Below are 24,539 nucleotides of genomic sequence, written 5' to 3' on the forward strand. Positions count from 1 at the left end.
GAATCTGCAAATCCGCATGGATCTGTGTTTACAAACCACCTCAAGCAGTTGCATTACCCACAAGGTTAATGAGGACTTGGACCATCCTGTGTTGTGACCTCAGATGGCCCCAGCAAGGGCAAAGGAAGCACTGCAGCAGGAGGGCTAGCAGGACAACATCTGTCTAGCATGCTGTGGAGCTACAGTTCCAAGGCCCCTCACTTCTGATGCCCCACACTTGCTGAGAAGCCAGCTGGAGTTCAGGAAGATTTGTCATGAGCCGCTTTGTACACACAAGCACTATCACTTGCACTGACACAGACAGCAGGTTGACTTACATAAAGCCTTTTAGATTGGAGATAAAGCAGACCATTATCTCTGTATCTTGGCACCAGCTGGAAAACAAAAAGCAAACCCTGCCCTGGAGTTGCCTTCCCTCCCCACAGACAGCCCCACTGCCTTTGCAGGGCCTCTTGCAATCATCCTATCTTCTGACCTTCAGTTCTCCTTAGCTCTCATCTCCACGCCGCCAGCGTGTCCCTGACACAAGCCAGCACACATCCCATCTGTACTCACCGCCACTCAGTGAACTGGCATGCAACACAGCTGCAGACAGGGAGAAGCAGGGACAGGGAGGACAGACCAGCATTTGGCTGCTGTTGGACATTGTCCAGGGGAGAACTCCCTCCTCCCAAACGCCTGTTTTAGAATTTATGAAGTGTCATGCCCAAAGGCATGCTTAACTTTCTAAGTTTTATACTTTCACAGACTTGGAATAAAATGGATATAATTGACTTTAAAAAAGCTACAACTTGTGGACCTGGTCAGGTAACACAACTGAAGGAGCACAGGGAATCCCTCCCACCCTTTCTGGTAAAATTCAGCCATAGCGAGAGAAAAGCAGCTCTTACAGTGTACAGCAACCATTTCTGGAATTTGAATTAAGGAAAAAAAAAAGATGCAAAATAAGCAAGCTGGATCCTTTGCAAGAGAGTCCTTTTCACACATTTTACTCAATCTTCAAACATACAGCCAGAAAGTTCTGTTACGGAATGCTAAATACAGCTTTGAACAAATCCTTCTTGCTAAAAAGGTCTTGGATATGGCTATGAAGACTGAAGTCTTTCAGCAATACAAACTTTATTTTCCCCTCAGTCCTGAAGCAAGACCTGGAAACACACAGTAGGGTTTGCCAGGTGCTGGACCTCCCCTGCATCCACGGTGCTGCGGCATATCCATCAGCACACCAGGCAGCTGGGGCTGGGATCACTGGGGTGATCTGCCGAGAGGTACTACACACATTAGTAGACAGCTGGCTAATGCACTTAGCAAGTCCCTTTAGAGACACCAGGCTTCACCTTGGTTCTTCTTGTGTACCAAAGGTGTGAATTAATCAGTACTAGCATGCAGTCTAACATGTTTTATTGATCAATTGATAATACTCTAGAAACCTACATCAAATCGAGACTCAAAAAAAACCAAAAATACAAAGAACTTGTGCTATTTTCTTGTGCATTTGATAACACTGCTCATGTTAGATCCAAATGCAGTTTCTTTTTGTGGAGTTACTCTTTCCCAAAGCTTTTGGAAACCCAGAGAAGCAGCCTTCATCTTGCTCTTGTTTCAGTAACAAGAAGAAAAGACACGAGTTTTTTCTACCTTTAAGATACACCACCAAAAATGTCAAAATAAAATCAACAAAATGTACATTTAGGTTGGATTCCATGAAAAGAAATTGTATCCTTATAGCTGCTGTTCACTGGAGTTAGTACCACAGCTACACACCCTCTCTGTTGTTGGAAGGTTATTTTATATGCAATTAGTGCCAAGAGCATTTGAACTGTCTCACTATCTGACAGCATGGATCAACCCACAAACAAGAACAACACAGGATCTTCAGTCATCTGTGCCTATCAGTTTAGCTGAGGTGGTGGAAAAGTGGGCATGCTTTAATGGGGCAGCTGGGTAGGTAGTAAATACTGCTCTTTATTCAGAGACCACAAACAAGAACAACACAGGATCTTCAGTCATCTGTGCCTATCAGTTTAGCTGAGGTGGTGGAAAAGTGGGCATGCTTTAATGGGGCAGCTGGGTAGGTAGTAAATACTGCTCTTTATTCAGAGACCAGTTATTACAGAAAACAGCTGGCATTCATAGGACATTCTCAACCTTACCGTAAAAGCACAAATAGAAATGCAACTAACTCTGGTACAGAGCACGCCAGTCCCAGGGCAAGCAGGAACTCCTTTGCTACAGAGCAAGTGCAAAAACTCCTACTCCTTTCAAAAATAAAAAAGAAGTTTCTGTACCCAGTCAGAATTAAATCAAGGCACAAATAACTTGATTATCCTGAAACTTCCTGGCATCTAAAGGATGGGTGAAGTTAATCACACTTGAAAATGCACTCAGTGTTTCAAGGGGTCCTGGGCTGCTTCTCGGACAGTTTGTGCTGCCAAAAAGTCCATCGCTTAACTATTCAGTTCTGTCAAGCTGAACAGGAGCAGAGCTGGATGCTGCAGTTCTGGGAATATCTGTGACCTGTGCAGAACACCAGTAACTGACACAGAGCTCCTCAGGTTAGCAGTAGTGGCACAAAGACTTTGGGAAAAACCTCTGTCAAAGAAAACACTGCTGTGAGCTGAGGCCACCATGAAGAGGTTGCAAGAGACTCTCTGCTCCTGACTGATAATGACAAGGAAAAGAAAACTGAGAGCTCTCAAATCAAGAACATCTTGAACACAGCACCAAAATGATCTATTCTAAAAGAAGTCTAAGTCTTAAGCTGGAGTAAAAAAAAAAAAACACAAACCCCTAAAGGAAACACAAGCCCCAAAGCAAGCAAACCCTTATAGAACATATTTGGAGCCAGGATGCTCACTGATGTAGTCTGTACTAACTCCACTGACTTGCCCATTAAAATTGATGTGACATAAGAACCTTAGATCTGTTTTTACTGGATGCATTTATAGAAATCAGAAAAATTCAGATTTTATAGGAAAAAAGAAATACTTTCATAGTTGTAATTTTAATTTCACTGTCATAAAATATCTGTTGGAAAGTGTCCTTTTTGTGGTTTTCCTAAAAGTGTAACTATTATATTATATTGATTTTAGCAGCTATTAAATACACCAAAGAAAATGTTCCTCCCTCTGAACACTTCTCAAGCAAACATCCCTGACAATTACTGCTGGCTATAACCTGCCCTAAATTGTCTAGATGGTCTTTTGCTTTGGTCTAATACATTTGTCCTAAGAATTATAACATAAAGGAAATTATCCATATCTCCTACAAAGGAAATTAAAATATTAAGAGGAAAAAAAAACCACAGGTAAAAGTTTTATGAAACAGCTCTTCTCCACATTGTAGCGATAAAAACACCTTTTTTTTTCTTCTTTTTTTTTTAATGCCTCTTATTTGCTGTTTTTATCTAGTCAGTCACATTGACTGATGTTAAGGGTAAGAAACTGAGACAAGGAGGGAAGATGTTTCAATTTCTGTTAGACCAAAAGCTCAAGGTAATCATGACGGGAAACTGGAAAATGAGCTGGAGTCCCTTCTGTCTTGCATGTTAATGGCAGGTTTGTTAACAAAATGACAAGCACAAGGCTATCAGCACAACACGACTCCTTCAGTTCCACTCTCAGTCACATATGTGCAACTCCAGGCTCCAGTGATTCCCATTAAACTGAAAACAGAGCTTGACTTCAAGAATCTGAGCTGCTTCTGACAATATAAGACAGAAACTGTGCAACTAGACTTCAAGATCCCGCATCAGCTTGCACACCTAGAAAATAGTAAATCTAGCTATATTATTTCTGAACAACATGTGGAGTCTTTTCTAAGTCTCCAGAGTGGGGAGTGTATTTTCTCTGTGCTGTTCATAAAGTATGTAGCACAAAAGGGGCCCCTAAACCCTGAACAAAGCCTCTCACTCCCATTCAAATAATTACTAACAGAACTGAAAGGCAGCTTTCATAATGAGGTTATATCTACTGTATTTCATTGATGCAGCCGTGTTCAAACATCTTACAATATACTGGCATACTTCCCTTATTTTGTAGGAAAATTCAAGTGACACAGAGCAAGTGATGGGTTAGCAACATCTCTGAAGCTGCTGACAGTGCAGTATGTCCAGGTGTTCACTAAAAGCTACAGAAATAGAAGTCATATTACAGCACCCCAGACAGCTTCAGAAGGTACAGCAACGCCAACATATTAATTAAGAACAGAGGAAAAAAAATAAATAAATCCAGTTTGTTTGTCAAATTCACCTGTGCTCATCTTTTTTTTCATATAGAGTCCACATTCTGTGCCTTAAGACAATATCCACATTCTCTGCCTAAAGACAGTATCTAAATTTTGATTTTTAAGCTTAATCCATACTTCATCAAGTGATACAAGACAATGGTTGAGTAAACTGTTGTAAAGTAGTATTGCTTTAAAAGTGAATAGGTTGTAAAAGATATATAAGTTCACTAACTTATATCCCATTTAATGTTATTTTCCAGCATAATTTAGCTGTCCAATAAAGCTGCTTTCATGTTCAGCACTTTTAAAAAGATTTTAACAATTACTTTATAAAGATCTAGAAAACCTATCCTGAGTGTCATAAAGAGCTCCAACAATATTTAAGGACTGCTTTAAAATAACTTGACATAATTGGATAGACACTAAAATATTTAATACCCAAACAAGCCTTTGAAACAAATCACAAAGCAAAGCTATTATATCATGGTGACCCCAATTATTGCACAGGCTAGAAGAAAAGCTAAAAATATATGAATGGTAAGATAAAGCACTGCACCACATACATATTTTTGTCAATAACTCCTGATATGGTGAAGACAGGCAACAGGAGAAAATAACGATAGACATATATTAGTGATATAAGCATGAGCAGAGGTTCTGTCATAACTGCAAGGCAGCTCTAGTTGATGAAGTACCTTAAACACAGGCACCGTTACTGTACTAGAATTTTCAGTTTTATGTAATATAGGGATTTCTTCATCCCTTCTTCTAGCTTCCTTAAACATTCTTGTGTATCATATTTAATCATTAGATAGAGATGGAAACCTGCGTGTTCATACAGCTAGCACACATTTATTGAAAGCTAAGCAGGAATTCAGAGTACTAGATTTTTTACGAAAATGTTCAGATCACCTCCTGAAGTAATTTTTTTGGATGGGCAGGTTAAATATAATTTTTCACCCTGTAGCATCATGGCTTGTACATTCTGCTCCTGAGGTAGACTGTTTTCAAGACCATGTAAATATGTGCCCAACACAAATTCACATTCATGACTAAACTGTCAGAAAACATTCGGAAATAATTTCAATTCTGCTCTCAGTAAAAAAAAATAAATATATAAACTAACCATTGCTAAGAAAATGACAGCTTTCAACCTTGTCATGACTTAAGCTCTGGGTAAAAGACCATGCATTCCAAATAAAAAGTCATCCTTAATTTATTTAATTGGTAAACTGACAGCTTTATACTACATCCATCATTGCTATGTCTGTGTACTCCTCCCCTGTAAATTGTGATCACAAAACCCAATTCATTTCCCATATAGAAAAACCTAAAAATGTATGTCCAGTTCATTTCAGTCACTGATACAAGCTTCCACTCTGAATCTAGCCTTGTATTTCACCTCTGAGTTCTCCTTCATGTAATCCAGGGCAATAAAACCTCAAGCCTGCATTTGCAATTGCTTACATGCACTAACTTTCTGATCCCTGCTCCATGCAACTTCCACTTAAAAGTGGTTTGTACCATGAAGTCTAAAGCATGGCAACCACAGTTATCACCAGAAATTGAAACAATTGCAAGTTGCTGCTCATGTCCACTGCAGTGGTCTTTTTTCAGTCTTAGGGACAGATCACTGATTCTGCTGACTTTGCATCCAAGATCAATACATCTACCCAGCAGAGCACAGCTCCTGGAGGGGGTAGCTGGTTTGTAGACTACAGTGTGTAAACACTAACGAAGATATACTGTAGGAAGGTGTACATACAGTATTGCTGCCAGCTGGTACAGAACCAACATTCTGTCTTATTTAAAACCACTCAATCACCCAGTCTCCACTTTACAGCAATTTCTGAGGCCATCCCTGAATATAAAACAGCCACGCTGAATGAAACAAATGCCTGCAACAATGTCAAGAAGTCAAATTTTTGTAAAGCTGCATATATTTAAGAGCAAAAGGGTGGAGTTGGTAAGTACTACAAAAGAGGTCAAGGTGTGGAAATGGAAACTAGAATATCAGTCCTGAAGACACAGATGCAGAAACATGAGGGCCTTTTGGTTCAGTTCTAACTGCTAATTGAAGGAAGACCAAAATCAGATAATATGATCTGCTACCATGATAATTTTATTTCCTTAACCAAACTCAGGTCCCAGGGATCCTTTATGAAATCTTCCAGGCAAACAGACCATTAAGCACTGCATTATACAACTAAATGGAAAATTCATTCCAAGACAATGATGTGTTTACCTTCACATTGAGATTACTTACAGTAGCTTTGTCAGCACTTCAGGCAAACCATTCACACTACATTAAGGAGGCAATTAGAGCAAAAACCATCTTCAGCATTATTGTTCTTACTAATTAATAGTAGTCTACAGACACAAGAACATCAATAATAATATGAACAGTCAATATGTACCCTCAACTTTCACGAAAAATAAAATAAGTAAAATACATATTTTTGTCAAGAATTTGTATATTTAACGAGCTATCATCTACATTAGGCGTCCCTTGGGGGTTTTAACAAAACTGTTCAAATAATTAGACATTCACTTCCATTTCATTTGCTAATTTTTTTTTAATTCTGCAAACAAAATCCTCTAAAGACATAGAAGGAATACCTGTGAATTTTCAAAACACAAAGTAATTCTGCATGCCCAGCCTGACAGCGCTTGTAACAGCATTTTTTAAAATAATGCAATCATTCTTCATAAATTAAATAGCTTTCATTTAGTTCAGCGCCCCAGATTATCAATTACTTTTAGGGGAGGGACAAAATTTCAAGGACCAATATGGAGACTTGAGGAAGAGATAAAGACAGAGCTTGCACGCGCAGATACAGAGGTTTAAGTTCCTTGCCAAAGGGTGGATACTTACCTTCCCACTGGCCAGTCAGCACCAGAGCCCTGCTAATGACAATGTCAATCTCTCTAGCACCATACTGCACAGCCAGCTTTATTTCAGCCAGTTTGACTTCTAGAAGAGTTTGTCCGGATGGAAACCCAGCAGCCACTAGCAAGAATGGGAATGCAGGTAGAGGAAAGAAAATGTTTTATAAATTGACCATAAAATTGCATATACCTCTAATACACCAAAGAGTTTGAAAGTTGTTTTATTTTTTTATCCATAACATAATCCAAACAATCTAAAGACATCTCATCCTACCCTCTCTTCATCCACAAGAAACATTAGCTCTTTCCTCAAGAACCAATGTCCAGCAAGATACTAAGTGCACCTTGCAAAAAGGTCTCTTTCATATGCCCTAATATTTTCCAAAGCAGACTACATAAGAAAGCACGATATCTATTGCTTCCAGCAGAATTGAGCAAACAAGGAGTGAGCTCATAGATGAAGCAATACATACATTTTTAATTCTTTCCAATTATTTTAAGTAGTATTTCAAGCTAAATCCTAGTAATATGTTTAACAGCTAAAACATAGCAAAAATTGCTTTCAATGAGGTCTACTTCAGATTATGTTTATGATGTTTAAGTAGAAAACCCAAAGGTAACTTTGTAAATGGAAAAAATAATGGCTTTTTCAAGATCCTCTTTATCTCTGACATATAAATGCATTTAGTACATTTTTTTCCTCTACATAACAATGAAACAACAACAAAAAAACCCACACATGGATCTTCGTATTAAACACCAGATCTAACTTCAAAGTTAGCTCTTGCTTTGAACAGGAGGTTGGACCAGATGACATCCAGAGCTCTCTTCCAACCTGTATAATTCTTTGATACTATTTTTTGCTTATTGTAGATTCAAGACTTGTCTCTCGTGTGGTGAGTGGAGAAGAGCTGGGGAGGGGAAGTGAGCAAGCAGCTGTGTGGTGCTTAGTTGCCAGCTGGGGTTAAACCATGACACAGGATTACACTTAAAAGACAAACAACTGATGGGGGGTAGGGGGGAAAGTGTATTAGAACTCCTAAAGCTCATACTGTATCATTATTATTATTATTATTATTGTTGTTATTGACTTAGTGTCTACTGTTACTTTGTCCCACACACTATCTCAATTTTTTCTATTTGGATGAGGAAAATAGTGATATATCTTAAGGACCTCTTTGAAGAGCTTCCAGCAAAATGGATTTGGCATTCCTGATAAGCTTGAAGGAAAACAAAAGATTATACCAGAAGCAATTCTCCCCTCCATTCCCTTCCTTCCACCTGCCACCTTTCTACCTTATACTCTGAAACAAAAGCAAGTCCAAATTGCTAGATCTTTCTACCTATTTTATAGCATCAATATATTTAACAGGATATTTTTGAATAAAGCTTACCTGAAGCTACTGGTATGTTGCAGCCAGCAACCTTTAGGGCATTAACAGCATCGGTGACTCTTGCAGGATATACACAAACTGCTCCAACAGTAATACCTGCAAAAGCTACAGTTCACTTTTTCTATCTAGATTTCCACCTTCTCAAGTGCAATCACATTATGAGCATGTGTGCATTGCTCTCACCTCCCACTTCTGCATTCTCACACAGATCTTAAGGACCTACACTGGAGATGTCTGTTATATTGCTCAAACAGCTCAGGTAATTCTCCATATTGTTACCGCCCTCATGTTCACTCATCTGACCCTAGAAGCAAGTTTGCATTAGCAGGAGTTAAAATGCCAAGATTTTTATAGATAGATTCACTTTTTAATGCCAACACGTACAGTTAAGACATGCTTAGTCAGAAAATTACTGCAAGAGAAACCACACTGCCAAGCTCTGTCCTTGTTGAGCCAGACTAAGCCCAGCAGCAACTGAGCAGTCTTTATGTTAATGAAGTTCTACTGCATTTCTAGTTAAAACACTGTTCTCTCAAAGTCTCAGATAATTGACCTGATTTTTAATACTTCACCTGTCTGAAGAGTCCATAAATCAAAGTTTTCAAGTAAGACTAATCTTTGGTATTTTATGTCTATGGCTTAAAACCAGAGGCCTGATTTCATTTTGGTTCCACATCATATGTCTTCAATCAGTGGGCCAATGTCCATATAAAACTGAAATATACCAACAGTAAAAGCATGCCCCAAATGTCGCTGGGATTTTCTTTTTGTTAGATCATCATAAGACCAAAATCAACTGGTATTCACTGATACATCAGTGATTACATGTGGAAAAATTCAGAAACAGTGCTCAGCTGTAAAGAGATTTTATTGATAGTTATATTGACAGTCTCAATTAGCTCCAAAATTTTACTGTGGTCAGCCTTGGGTACAACACTGGGATTTCAGATGGAGCCTCCTTGAGTAATGACAATTAAAGTTTTACCACTAGTTCTTTAGGGCTGTCTTCTACCCCTTCAACTCGGTTGACTTCAACTCTGGGAATCCTGTGTGTGTACATATGTGTATATGTGACATGCACACAACCACCATTACAGGATTAATTCCTTATAGACCAGACTGCAAAGATGTCTCCTATCTTAACTACTGAAAAAAGCAGATAAAGTATTCTTAAGGAAAAACAAGATGCTTAGGACTGTGGAATGCATCTTTTTGACAGGCAAAGTGGCAGGCTCAGTAGTTACAGAAACAGCAGCTAAGCATGAAATCCAGAGGACTCCCATGAACATTCTCCCCTTCACCATTTTACTAATGACATCAGCAGATTAACAGTATACTCAGTTTCACCTTAGTGCACTGTTATTAAAAGACATACACTGAGGTTACACACTTGCAGCTTCCACATCAAATTTGCTCATTAGCTATCATAACTTAGAGTTGCCCTAAGTCCATTCTCCACTTTGGTTGCCAAACAGAGAATGGATTTTTTTCTCCTTATAGTCTTATATTAACTCAAAGGAATACATTATTTAGCAGTTAGAACTTAAGACAGCTGCTTTGAATAAGATCATATAGAACTTAATTTGCTCTCTCAGGACAATTACTTCTGCAGGGCTCCCTATCATAACTCCTTTCATTACAGGAAGAAGAGACATTTTTACCACTTTCTGAAAATTGAACAATGAGGAAATGTAGACATTTTCTCTACAAAATACACACAATAAAAACTACCATACCTTTATCATGCATGTCCAAGGCTTTCAGCAGATCCTCTCTGATGGGATGCTTTGCTTTAAAACACAGCCTGTGAATACTCGAAGGAGTATCATCACCTGAAAGAGTGGTAAGGTCTATGCAGGTGACAGCTTTCAGCAGCCAAGCAGCCTACAAAGGGAGTGAAGAAAGGAATATAGTATTTCAGTTTATGCTTCCAAAGCCAAATTCACTTAAAAGATGCAGGAATCAGAAGCCTGGATCTCACTTCAAGAATGAGAAAACATATGGGATATGAGGAAACATAGAGGATATGCAAAGCATGGTTTATGAAGGACAGAGTTGGTAGATATTTGTTCATGTCTTGAGCAGTATCTAATGCTAGAGAGTATTTGGAACCAAAAGTCCATTCTCTGAAAATCAAAGGATCAAACTCCAGATTTTGGTGCAAATACTAACTACCAAATGGAACTCTGTAAGAATCAAACATTTTTACCATGATAAAAAGCATCTTGTTTCAAATTTAATTATGTAAGACAAAGATGAAAACACCGCCTATGTAAGGAACTTCACTGTTATAACATGGCCCGTTCTATAAAAAATGTCTGTGTCTTTAAGGCTTGTATGCACAAGGTCTGCAACTGCCAGTAACCAGATGAGTCTACACATCAGCAATTTGCACACTTGCACATCTGCATGCTTCTCCTGCTGTGAGAGTGAAACACGGAATCAGTGGGGGGTAAGAACCCAGACTTCTTAAAACTTAGGGTCTATACTCCAGATGTTTCCACTTTCTTCTGTGTGAATAGGGAACAAAAAACATCAATAAATATTTGGTGGGGGAAAAAAAAGTAAGCACTTTTTAGATGAAAATGCTACAGAATTTTGCTGAATAAAAATTGAGCTCAAGACATTATTTTGGAATATTTGTTGAAGGTCTTCCAGAGAATTCTCATTTACAGTGATGGCTTTGCAAAAAGCTGACATCTCCTAGTGTGCACATGTTCAGCAAGGCGAGAGTTTGCAATAGCAAAGTCCATTGAAGTCCATAAAGCTCCTCTTTGACTGCCCTCTGACACTGATAGGCAGCAAAACTTGTTTCTGCATGGAGGTATTACTCTGAAAACCTTAAGTGGCTGGCCAGCCTACAAACCTTTCACACTTCGCTGACAGGAGTCTCCTTTCTGAACTTTCAGTAAATGTTACACTGAAAGCTGCTTTGGGGTGACTGAACGAAGTAATGAACCGTTACCAGCCTCTGTTAGTCAAAGCCTGACTGTTTGTTTCTAACTGATTTCTACTTTCACTCTCTAATCCTTCAAAGGGGATTTTCATGTTAAATGGTTTTTAGTTTCTTTTACTTGGATTTTTTTTGTCTTTCCTTCAAAGGAATTTCTGCCTCATCTCTTGTGACATGAATCATAAAGTCATTGAGGCAAATGTAGTCAAGGAGTTCCAAGACCTGGTATGAACTTCGTTCTTTTAAAAAAGGGGTTTTCAGATGTGTATTTGGAAATGGGCTCCAAATTTGAATCTGTGGAGCTGCTTAACCTCAAGTATGTAAAGGTTCAAAACCACCCCTGTAAAATAAACAGCACGTGACTATCCTGCAATGACAGTGCTCAAATACAGGAGAGATGCTTCTGGTATTCTTCAAAGCAAAACTTACTTGAGTAGTTTGGTATCAGTGTTACTACACAGGAGATTGCAGAAGTTTAATTAGTAATAATTAAACATTTGTCCTACAGCCATATTGAGGGAGTGACACTAAATGTCCTTCTTCCCCACAATTCTTTGTAATCAAAGCCTGTGGCTCTCTGTGTCTTTGTTCTTTATACAGTAACTTTGGTCAGATCAGCAGACTTATTTTTTTATTACTGTACCTGCAGTACTTGACAATAGACCAGATTGTGGAATATCCTCTGGATTTTCTCACTGACACCATTTCCTAACCCAGAGCTACTAGACTGCTAAACTTGGTATCAAGTGACCTCTTTATAGATAAGAAACTGAAGAAATGTTGAGCTGGAGTCTAACTTTCCTAGTTTATAACCATTTTTTATTTAATCGTCACATTCAAAGCCCAAATTTTCAGGTTCACATAACAGGTAGGAAGGTTTTTTTTCTATCACCTTCCAGTAGGATCTTACAGCTACATCAAATTACCCCCAGCCATCATCTACATCTGCATTCATTGTGAACGCAGCTTCAGCCATCGCAAAATAGCTGCCTGACATGCTAAGCTCAGGATGCCAACTGTTTTGAGCAGCTTTTTTAAGAATTAAGGTACAGCTAAATGATTCTTGCTTTATTCTAATACGTTGCACTGTTAAGACTGATCCTTTACTGTCCCCTTCCTCCCACTCTCAGGTTTTCAGTTACTGTTGCAAGTAAATGACTTATTTAGCAGGCAGAGGGGAGGAATCACACATATTTGCTTGCAGAACAGCTGTTTGGTGAATGAGGAATCAATTTGTCCTTTGGACCAAAGTTGAGAGCTCACTGGGACCTCCTGGTCTGCTGTATGGCTTTTTTTCACACCTTGCCCTTGGCTGAAGGCTGCCAAAGCATTCACGACATCCTGCAGCCAGCTGCTTGCTGTTCCCCTTCCTGTCCTGACACTGGGGCAGCAGAAGCCAGCACATGGCCATGACTCACTCTGCTTTGCAGAACACACTACCTTACGCTGCTGACCTGATGGTTTTGAGTACAATTTTCATGTACAAACTGGAGAAACCAAAATGCATACCAGGCCAGTATCTGTCAATTCTGTCAGGAGGGCAGCAATCAGCAGAAGTTGAAGGTAACTGCCAAGACAGCTTGAACGTGTGTGTCAATGAATAGAAGTCAGCCTTGAAAAGAAGTTCATTTGCACCACTGGCTTTAGCAATAGTTTACTTGAACCTATTTTATATTAGACAGAAAATAACCAATCATTTACCTGAGCTGAGGAGTTGAGATGTCAGTCCCTTTAACGGTAGTAGGCTCTTTCCCCTCCCACCCCTGAGTGCCATAGCTTGTTTGTTAGAATTTTTGAGTTTTAGGTAAGAACTACTTAAGAAAAGAAATCACACATGTTGGGGATGTTTAAGTAAAGAAAAATCATCCAGGTAGGTCAAACTTGACAGGGACCATGATCACATCTTACAGCTTCAAAATTAAAAAATAAGAAGTCAGCATGCAGAGAACAGAATAAATGTGGTAGGATAGTAATATACAATTTAATCCACTCATGAATAAAGATGACTTAAATTCATTTGCGGTTTTGCCACTCATGAGTTATAAGGTTTTTAACTTGTTTGGATAAATGCATCACCTTATTCCATCCCACCATCATCAAATACAAATTATTAAAATAAGACATGGACAAGCACATCTTTTAAGTTTACATGTATCTTGAAAAAAATTCAATATTGCAGCCTGGAGAAGGAGAGTGACTGCTTTAAAAATACAGGAACAGAATGCAAAAAAAGAGCACTTACTTGCCAATTACCTTTCACAGTGCTCCATTTTTTAATTTGTTCTGCATGCCTCACAACTTCAGGTCGATTCACATACACTTTTGAGATCCAGCCAAGTTCTGGAGTGGAAAAAGAAAAAAAGTCTTATCTATTTCTGTGTCCTTTTAATATATGGTGTGGGACTTCAGTAGAAAGTTGTAGCTTGGTTTGGACCCTCTGAAGAGCATGTTGTGCTTCCATGTACTTTAAAGGGCTTGAGTACTTACCACTCATCCAAGATACCATAATAGCATTAATTTCTGTTAGGGTATGATCTGTGAACTGGATGTTTCAAACAGCATGTTTTGTTTGTCATTACAACTGAATTACAGCTGATGAGAGACACTACGTTGCAGTCCTGGACTATGAGGTTTTTTTAAACATGTAGCATATTAAAAAAAAAATCCACAAAACAGCCTTCTGCCACTGCTTGATGATTTACTTTAGGATTCCATAATATGGTAACATTTAGTCAATCCTTTGCTTGTCTGGTGGCACCCAGGATGCAACAGCAATTTTGTGTGCTTCAATCCTTATTTACAGGAACTGTACCCCACATGGTCATGAAAACTTCTGGACAGACCCTTGCATAACAAAGCACTTGGATTTTATTGTCTAGAGATAATTTTACTGAATTTTCTACTAGAGGCTGATTAAGTGGAATAACTGCAAGTTTCCAAAAGCACTGAATTCCCGGGCAACATACCTACCTAGAAGCTGCTAAGATGCACGCCTGCCCATGAACTGTTCACCTTGCCAAGCACTCCAGAGGACTCTGAGCAAGGTGTTACATGTGTGAATTCCTTGAAGTGCCCACTGCAGGCAGTCTGGCTCACAATTTCAATGAGTTTCAGTATCCATAAACAACAACCATATCTAGAGACAAGCTGATGCTCAACATTTACTAAAACAATGAAATTGTCTAAAAACAGAAGGGACACTGCTTAACAAAGGGCAATTGATGGATAAAGGAGAAATCAGGATCCAGGTTCATGAATCTTTAAAGTTCTGCTTAGTATGATAAACCAAAGGTGTAATTTTGAATATTAATAACCAAAAACTGCTCACATAAGTACACCCAAAAAAGAGATCAGAATATCTTTAAAACCCCTCATATCCCAAAACTAATTCTTCCAAACACTAATCATATCAGCAATCCATGAAAATACTCTGAACAACATCCACAATCATTAACCACCAATCATCAGCAAATCACCACCATCAACCATCAAGTATCATCATCACTTAACATCAGTATATGGACATGGGGTTAGATACTAAGAGATAATAATTCTGTGTGACAATTTATTAAGAGCATATTGTCCCTATGAGCCTTTACCACTGTATTAAACTTGCATTTCCCTCAAGCATGCTGATTAAAAAGGTTTAAAACATTAAGGAAAAAAAGATCCGATGGCCAAAAATCACTAATTTTGTGCAGAAATCTTATCCTAATTTTTTGTCTTCCTACTTCATATTTTAATAGTGCAGAACTAATATACTAGCTGAACTATGTGTAAATACAAGCTTGTTTTCCTGATTAGACTTTCAAAAAGCTCTCGAGAAGCCACTTTAGGGTAAAGATAACTCAATGGAAATGCAGGACAAAGGCATGAAACATAGCTAAACAAGACATTCTGAGCACTCTAAGCCACCATGCTCCCCTATTAGGACATAAAAGTAGTTAAATGAGCAATACCTACAACATCAAAATGTTGGGCAAAATCAGAAAAAGTAAATCTAAAAAGGAATCTCAAACGAATCCTAATGAGTTTAAGGATTTTGTTAGTGTCACTTTAGCTTCAGCCTCACTGTACGGTGACAAAGAGGAGCTTGCAAAGTCTCAATCAGCTGAACAACAAACCCTCATTTCTCTTCTCCACTTTCAAAGCCACAGGCTTACCTATTCTGTCCCAAAAGCAAGAAGCTTATCTGATGTAGAAAGTAGGTGAGAAAAGCTATTGCTACAAAACCAATGGCTACTTTCCTTCTTTTTGAGTATCAAGAAATAAAGATCACTAGCTGAAATATAAACTAGTGAAACTTCTACATTGGCTTAAGCCCTACACACTATGTAACACATTTTACCCTCTGTTTTCCATAACTCAAGGCTAGTGATGAAGGCAGCCAACACATGGCGACTCAGTAAGGTCTAATATCTAATTTTTGTGCCTGAGATTCAAGTTTCCTTGAAAGACCACAGGATTTGGATCCCCAAGGATTTGTTTTTTATTGACTGTGGGGTATCAAACCACTGTGCACAGAAAATAAAGTTTTGAAGAAAACTTTAAAAAAAAAGAATAAAATATCTAACAAAAAATGAGAACTCCATCCTGTCTGCAGAACTCGATGTGAGACATTCTGCAGTTTACTAAAGGATATAAAATGGCGTAAATAATAAAATCCAAGGCAAAGAAGGACAAAGGTTCTGTTAATATGAAGGAGCAGATGGGGACTTCTATCTAACACAGACCTTTTATTCAAGCCCACTTCTCCATTAATTAAAGCAGTGGGCAAATGAAAACATATATGTCTCAGCATAATTGTCTCTAAATAGACATTCAAAGTTTGCCATGTGAGGTCTCATAAAATCTTAGAATGTGTTTGTATTCAAAAATATCACTTAATTCCAGCTTCTTTTTTTTTCCCCTGCTTGCATTAAAAATCAGAATAAAACCATTATTTGAAATAGCACTGCCTGCTTTTGGATTCTCCCCCTCCCCCAGTCCCCCAAGCTTTAGGATTTAGTATCTGGCTAAGAAAAACTATATTTAATTAGTCTCATTAACCTTGCAGTGTGAACACGTCTCTTTTTTTTTTTCTTTCTTGTTTTTTTTTTAAATAAGTCATCTGCTAGTCATCTGCACAGTCATGTGGCTTCACGGATAAAAGTAATTAAAGCAGTTACACTATAGCTAATTAGCCAATATTCTGTAATCACTCTTCAAGTTTACTTTTTTTCTCCAAAGACATTTGAAAAAATCATATTCAACAGGAAATTCATCTCCTCTCTTCGCAGAACATGAATCCAAAAATACCAAGCATTTCCTCGGAAAACAATAAATAAACCCACTTCATTAGTATAATTACATAAATATCTAAGATAGCTAACACATTCCTCATAAAACAGACTAAGCTCTTCAGAAGCTTAAAAAAAAATGTGTAGATGGCATCCCTTCAGATGGTGGAACAGAAAGCTCAAGGATGCCTGAGGCAGTAACTTCACAAGCATTTTAAGGCAGCACTGTCCCCAAAAGAAGCTGCCCCTCCCAACTGGTTATTTCCTCCTCCGTGCCAGAAACAGCATGTGTGCTCCTGCTCTTACCATGAACACATGATAAAATGGGTAAGGGAAGCGATGAAAGCTGTTATTTATAGAGAAGCGAGTGAAACTGTGTCCTGAACCTTTAGCGGAGAAATGAGGTGTTCACCTGGACACAGGCTGACCCCAGCTGGCCACCCAGAGCTGAGCAAAGCCACTGAAGAGAGAGAAAAGGTTTCAGGATCAGGCACTGTACAGTTATCTTACCATGTAAGCTGTTTAGAGGCTTAAGGGTTATTCAGTTTCTTCAAGACAGAAGCTATAGCTATTTTTTCATAGTGACTCTTGCTATGGACCTCTTATTTTCCTTATACGAGAGAAGTTCAGTTTCCAAGTCATTAGCTTTCAGATACTCAAAGCAGGACACAAAGGCATGAGCCCTGAACTAGAAATCAGCTCTACTACCTTGTGACATTAGTGAAATCACCACGGATCACATGAAATAGATCACAGCATCCTCCAAAGCACTTTGAAACCCACTGACAAACCTCTCCTCAGAAAGCAAGCTGCAGGACAACAGGAGCTTGATTTCCTGCAGGTCCAGGTCCTCTGCTGCTCCCTCTCTTCTTCACTGGCTCCAGAAACTGCTCCTAACCCCAATAACCCAGTTGTCCTGTTATGGTCCTTGTGATCATGGAGTAAACAGGACCTTGTTAGTTGTGTAAACTGCCCATAGTCTTCCCCCCAAAAAAGAGGTCAAGAAAACTCATGTAATTGCTGAACTATGCCTGCCTTCCTCTCAACACAAGAACTAATCTGGTCTCTCCATCCAGCAACCTACTTATTTCTGAGCCATCTAGCTGTCCTTCAAATTTGATTAAAATATTCAGCAGATTCAAAAGGTGATAGTATGGATCGGTGAAGAAACAGAGCCACAGCACAGGCTAAAACCATCTATTAATATATTAGAACAGAATCACGCTGTCTTGAAAAGGGATGCAACACTTCATTATCTAAATGCCACTTACCAACAGGCTAGCTCTCACACGTAAATGGCTCAGAAATACCAACCATAATTAAAAGTATCAATTGAAACATAATGAATGTATTTCTGGCCCTTCAACTAGAGGGGCTGAGCAACACAGATAGGTTTTTACTTTTTTAGAATACAAGAACATGAGCCAGCAGTGTGCGCTCACAGCCCAGAAAGCCAATCGTATCATGGGCTGCGTCCGAAGGAGTAAGGCCAGAAGGTCAAGGGAGGTGATCCTGCCCCTCTACCCTGCTCTGGCGAGGCCCCACTTGGAGTCTGTGTGCAGTTCTGGTGTCCTCAGTGCAAGAAAGACATGGACCTCTTGGAGAGTCCAGAGGAGGGCTACAAAAGTGATCAGAGATCTGGAGCACCTTTCTTATCAGGAAAGGCTGAGAGAGTTGTTCAGCCTGAGGAAAAGAAGACTCAGGGGAGTCCTTATTGCAGCCTTTCAGTTCTTAAAAGAGGCCTGTAAGAAAGATGGAGAGAGACTTTTCAAGAGGGCCTGTTGAGGCGGGACAAGGGGTAATGGTTTTAATCTGAAAGAGGGGAGATTCAGACTAAATATATTGAAGACATTTTTTATGATGAGGATGGTGAAACCCTGGCACAGGTTGCCCAGAGAGCTGGTGGATCTGGAGACATCCCTGGAGGCATTCAAGGTCAGGCTAGATGTGGTTCTGAGCAACCTGGTCTAGTTGAAGATGTCCCTGCTCATTGCAGGGGGTTGGACAAGATGACCTTTGAAGGTCCCTTCCAACCCAAACTATTCTATGAATATGAATACTTCCCTCTGGCCATCTTGGTGACCCTCTGCTGAACTTGTGGCAGTTTATCAATCTCTTTTTCCTGTTGGGAGGCAACAGAACTGGGAACAGCCTTTCAGATACGGCCTAAAAAGTGCTGAGCAGGGAGGATGATTCCTCTCTTCCCACGAGCTACATCTGCTCGTGTCCCCATCAGCATGGCCCAGGATGCCATTGGCCATCCCTGCTGCTGGGGCACTGCTGCTTGTGCCCACCTCACTGTGCACCAGCCCTGGGTCCTTTCAGCAGAGCTGCTCCCCAGGGAGGCAGACACAGCCCTTGTGGCTAACAGGGCACATCCTCCCCAAGGCAGGGCTCTGCCTTCAGCCCTACTGAATGTCACCGGCTTTCTGTTGATCCTCTTTTCCAGCCAGTCTGGGTCCATCTGAATGATCTGGCTAATTCAGTCACATCTGTAAACTTTACGAGCAAGCAGTCCATCACCTCTTCCAGTCACTGAAAAAAAATGTTAAGTGAGAAGGGTCCCAGGGTAGAGCGCTGCATTACCCTACTAAGTACCAGCCTCAAAGTAGAGTATGACCTACTTACCATCACCTTGTCAGCCCCACCATCCAATCATGTTTTTAACCATTTCAGTATTCATCCATTCAAAAGTTCTAACATGGATATGAACTATTGCAAAAGAGAGTGTCAAAAACCTTGCTAAAATTGAAGTAAACCAACATCCCCTGCTCTCCCTTTGTCAAAATATGCACTCGTTTTATTATGGAAAGCAATTAGGTTGGTCAGGCAGGATTTACCCTTTTACTATGCAATAAACAGTAGACCTGTGTGACTGGTAATCCTGCTGTTGTTCTACCACACAACCCTGTATTGTGGTTCAGGCCATTCCTCTTTCTGATTTAGATTCCACCACCTCTACTGAATGGTAGACTTGTATCTAGGCACATACTCAGGCTCCATGCACATCACCTGTGTTAGCTGCTTGGTTTTAAACATCCTACTTGCCATCTTCTGTCTCTACCCAAGGTTACTCAGTATCTTTCCTTCTCCATGACTTCTGAAGTTGTTGCATCAAAATTCTGTCTGCAGGGAACAGAAAACCCACATGGAAGACATCTGCATCCCTGCAGTTAAACCAAAGGAATATGCTACTAGATTACACTACAAAACAGATACTGATTGATGCGTTTTGCTATTCTGTTGTGAAGTGGCACTGAAATGCTGCATCTGATGCTTTTGTGAAATGTGACAAAACATGAAGCACCTGTATCACCTGTCTGTGATAGTCCATCATCCTTGGGAGCAGAGAAGGAGAGGCAGACTCCTTTCAGCCCCTGCGGCATTATGGTGAACCTGAACACTCAAGAATGACCTCTCAAGCAGACCCTGTGAAATGACAAACTTGTAAAATTTCTTATCCACCTCATTTACATGACTTTTTGCTGGCAAATGTATCACTGCATTAGACTAGTGACCCTCTGACTAGTTCATGCAAATCAGTGTCTTTTTATCTGTGCTATAATGTACTGGTTCTTTACTCCAAGTAAACACCTTCTGCTACTAAGGAATAGTGATAAGAAGAAAGACAGAAAGAAAGGATGAATTAAGGACTTTTACAAAAAAGGTATTTATTAAAAATCACATGGGAGAGCATTACATGTAATTATTTGAGAAGAGTTTGGCATGTCACTGATAAACAAAAGATGTTCGCTAATAGCAGCATCAGAAATTTACTGCTTAAATGATGACATTAGGTAGCAAGCACAGAAATAGCAAGCACAGAGAAAAAGACTCAAGTAATACATTTTTAAGTAAAACATTTTACCACTAGGTGTCCCTGTTAGAAGGATATAATCCTACAGAACGCTCTGTGAGATACAGGGCAAACCACTTGAATTACTGTTAAAGACGCTTGCACAAGCTGGCAAAACCTTGAAAAGCCAAAGTGCCTAAGTCACAGAAGCAGTGTGTATTGCTAGCAGCCATGACAGATAAAGGCAAGGGTTTAACATGCTCAGTTTGAGCACTGCTACCAGCTAAGATACAGCACCAAGTAAGATACAGCAACTTACTTAAACACAGCACTTCACATACTTCAGATGTATATTTAGTGGGAGAGCAAAGAGCAGGGAGATTCAGTTCTCCCTTTAAAGCAGCCAGCATAAGGCAGCTGTTAGATACAGTGGGTATGCTACTGCTTAATGCAAATGTAGTGATGGCCACACTGTTCCCCTACCATGCCTGTCCTGCACACCTAACCTCGATCATAGAATCATAAAATCAACTAGGTTGGAATAGACCTTTAGGATCATCAAGTCCAACCATCACCACAGGATTTCCAAGTCCACCACTAAACCATGTCACTAAAGGCCTCATCTGCATAGTTTTTGAACACCTCCAGAGATGGCGATTCCACCACTACCCTGGGCAGCCTGTTCCAATACCTGATCACCCTCTTGGTGAAGAAATTCTCCCTTGTATCCAATTTAAACCTCCCCTGGCACAGCTTGAGGCTGTTATCTCTTATCCTGTCAGTTGTTACTTAGGAGAAGAAACCAGCCACCTCCTCGTTCCATCCTCCTTTCAGGTAATTTTAAAGGTCCTCCCCGAGCCTTCTCTTCTCAAGACTATAAACACCTGCAGTTCCCTATTTTGACTGCAAATGATTTCAACGAAGATCATTGGGAATGCATGGCAACAAGCACCTGTGGATAAAGTGAGGACTGTGGCCTTTCCAGGTAAATCTGCAGCTGCAAGAGGCCACATGGTGCAGCCCTGAAGACATCCATCCTTCTGTGCTCTCCATTTTGAGCAGGGGAGGGCTACTTAGAGGAAAAGAAAGAGTTACAGAAAGTACTTGGAACATACTCAAAGACTACTTCAGTGGTGTCAAAAACAAGTATGATGTGCTAGTCAGATGCAGATTGAATACTTCTCCCTTGACTAAGGATGTACAGGAACACCCAACCAAATATTAGTGAGGTCAACTGTCTCTTTCAATAATTTCCCACTTGGCAGCACAGCCTTCCTGACATGTCCCATCTGTCAGAGGATGACTATTGATAAGAACTGAACTGACTTCATACTCAAGTTTCTGTTCTTCCCACATACCAACAATCAATTGTAACATTAAATTTACAGTAAGAAAAAGCAAAACATGCACCTAGTTTAAAGTAACTGAAGTGCTTTTGCAAACTTTCATGCCAGTTTTTCCTAACAGATGTTGAAGTTTTGCCACTGCATTATTAATGTTTGCTTCAGCAAAAAGATGCTGTTCAGATGGCTACGGTTGAAACTCATATGTCCCTGCAAGCAACCCAAGAATAAGCACATCAGAGAGCAATTTGACAGCTCACTTTCAGGAGTTACAGCACATCAAGGATTCTGGTGAATGAAAATGCAGTCAACTCAGTTGTCCACAGGCTAATCATTTAACTGCTCTGTAAAAGCACACAAGCTCCTGCTAGAGACGAGCACAGCCACATGACAGTGCAGCATGGACTCCTGAACTCTGCTCTTGCTAACCAATTGAGATCAACCTGCTCCACACTAGCTGTCCTTCGCTGCCCATCTTCCATGATGCCACCCCTGTATCTGCTTCACTTAACTAGCCATCTGCTCATATTAACCAAATTATTGTATCTCAAATGCAGACTGCAGGAAGGCTAATCATCTTAATTCATCCCACCACTGCAGTTAGAGTTTGCCGGGGGAAGTCAGAAAGCTGTAGCCCTTTCTCTGTCCCTATCCCAAGCAATCAGCAGAAGAGGTGCTCCAACTGGAAATTGCAGAGAAATCCTTTCATGGCTGCTCTCTGCCCTTCCTTCTGGCACAGACACTTTGTGGGCTTGGAGACCACCTGCAAAATCCTTACTGGTATTCAGAGAGCAAGCAACAGGGAGAACAATAAGGAGAGTTCAGAGAGCAAGCAACAGGGAGAACAATAAGGAGAGTTAAAGTTCCCAGTTTGCAAATCAGAATCCAACTAATAAAAAGTGGTTTGAGCCTCTTGGGGAGAAAGAAGGGGTTTATTCAGTGAGAACCATAAAAGTGATCAAGAGGGGACGAGGCCCAGCTTTGTAACAGGACTAGGACTGCTGAGTCCCACAGCCCCGTGCCCTGCTCGGAGCCTCTCAAGCCAAAGACCTATGAGATGGTGAAACCTCAATCGCTGTTCAACCTGGAGTACCAAAGGGAAAACAAGTCTCCAACAAGCCTGTATGTCACTGGTGTATGATATGCTAAGGGAATCTCATGTCTGTTTCTATTTCGGCTTCCCATAAAAACAAGGGTCTGGAGCAGCCTGCTTATACGCACTGAGTGGGTCGGCTGCGGCAGAGGGGCCGACCCTACAGCCGGGAGCCGTCCGGGGCCTCACCGGCGCTCCTCTGCCTGGTCCCAGTGCGTGCGGCCGGCCCTGCCCGAGCAGCGCTCCCGATCGGCCGCCTCGGGCACCCCTCACTCCACGGCTCCGCAGCCAGCAGCTCTTACGCAGGAGCCGAGGCCACAGCGCCCTCCCCGCGTGCCACCGCCCCTTACCCAGCTTCGTGCCTGGGTTTCTCCCCGCCATGGCCCGCGCTGCCAGCGGCTCCCTACGACCCAGCGAGGCGGGCGGACCTCGGCTTCACCGGTCCCGCCCCGCACAGGCAGGAAGCGGCGGGGGCGGGCGGGCACGGCGCTCCCCCGCCGCCACCGCGTTAGTGCCGAGGCGGTGTTGCAGAGAGACTGGTTACGAGGCAGCCAAGACCTACCGCCACCCTTCAGCCTCCGGAGGGAGACTGCTGTCCGGCGGCAGGAGCTGCTGTAGGATGTTCTGCTCCTTTAAGGATAAGTAACACCCGAGCTGCCTTCTTGATGGTACGGAGTCCAGGCAAATTAACATTCCTTCGAGTCGAATCTTCAAATAAAAACTAGGGTTAAACGTGCACACCACAGGCTCTGTAACTTACCAACCTTGTAAAACTTCCTCGTAACACCTGAAAAATCTAAGTCCGGTAACAAGCCACTGACAACATCACAGCCTCCTTTAGCTAGTTGTGATGACACAAACTCACATGAAAAAAAGTATTACGCACTGTTAATATTCTCATTTAGGTAACAGATGATTTCAGCTGTCTTTTCACATGGCTAGCGAAGAAACCACAAACTCAAGACAGCATCGTTTTAAAGCAGTGAATGGCCACAGCTCTGAAATCCGAGGATGCTATTCCAGTCTCTGTGGAATGCTGTGCAGCCTACTGAAATAAAGCAGAAAGACTAGAGCCTGCACTCAGTTGCAAGAGGTGTGCGAATTTGTTTAAACAGCTTGTAAAACAGCTTCTAGGCTGAAATAGGTTAGAAATAAGGCTGACAAAATTAGCTGTAAATCAGAGGGTTGCAAGTTGTTTTGAGAGTAAAATTCAGAGATAACTGCAAATTAAGTTTGGCATAGTGTCTGCAAATAACATATCCTCAACACTACTACTGCACTAAGAAACAAAGATTCATAGGATCATTCCTTGTATTCCTTCTCACATCCTCCATTCCAGCAGCTGGAGCTAGAGGGGACCTCTGCCAACCACCCAAGTCCAAGCACCTGCTGAAATGGGCTCAGATATAGCAGGTTTCCTTGGGTCACATCCAGTGGGTTTTGGGTATCTTCAAGATCAGACACTTCATCACTCTCCTAAGTAGTATGTTCCAGTGTTTGACTGCCCCTCACACGGGAAAAGCATTTTCTTATGTTCAGACATAACTGCCCACCTTTCAATTTAT

General features: G+C 40.7%; 1 protein-coding gene across 2 annotated transcripts in view; it reads right to left on the reverse strand.

Annotated features, from left to right (window-relative positions):
- Positions 1–23,525, reverse strand: part of DERA (deoxyribose-phosphate aldolase) — a 53,437-nt gene extending 29,912 nt beyond the window's left edge. The window contains exons 1-6 of one of the 2 annotated variants that reach the window (XM_057427993.1): positions 23,325–23,370; positions 17,155–17,202; positions 13,706–13,803; positions 10,247–10,394; positions 8,511–8,606; positions 7,103–7,237 (exon numbers count right to left, since the gene is read on the reverse strand). In XM_057427993.1, the coding sequence (XP_057283976.1) occupies positions 7,103–7,237; positions 8,511–8,606; positions 10,247–10,394; positions 13,706–13,803; positions 17,155–17,202; positions 23,325–23,355 (556 nt within the window). In that variant the 5' untranslated portion in view covers positions 23,356–23,370. Of the gene's footprint in view, positions 1–7,102; positions 7,238–8,510; positions 8,607–10,246; positions 10,395–13,705; positions 13,804–17,154; positions 17,203–23,324 lie in introns of both variants that reach the window. The other variant, XM_057427994.1, reaches the window with a different exon arrangement.
- Positions 23,526–24,539: the final 1,014 nt, after the last annotated feature.

This window comes from Pezoporus wallicus, unplaced genomic scaffold, assembly GCF_028554395.1.
Source record: "Pezoporus wallicus isolate ANWC-B61680 ecotype Strahan unplaced genomic scaffold, APGP_CSIRO_Pwel_v1 contig_2908, whole genome shotgun sequence".
Taxonomy (NCBI): Eukaryota; Metazoa; Chordata; class Aves; order Psittaciformes; family Psittacidae; genus Pezoporus; species Pezoporus wallicus.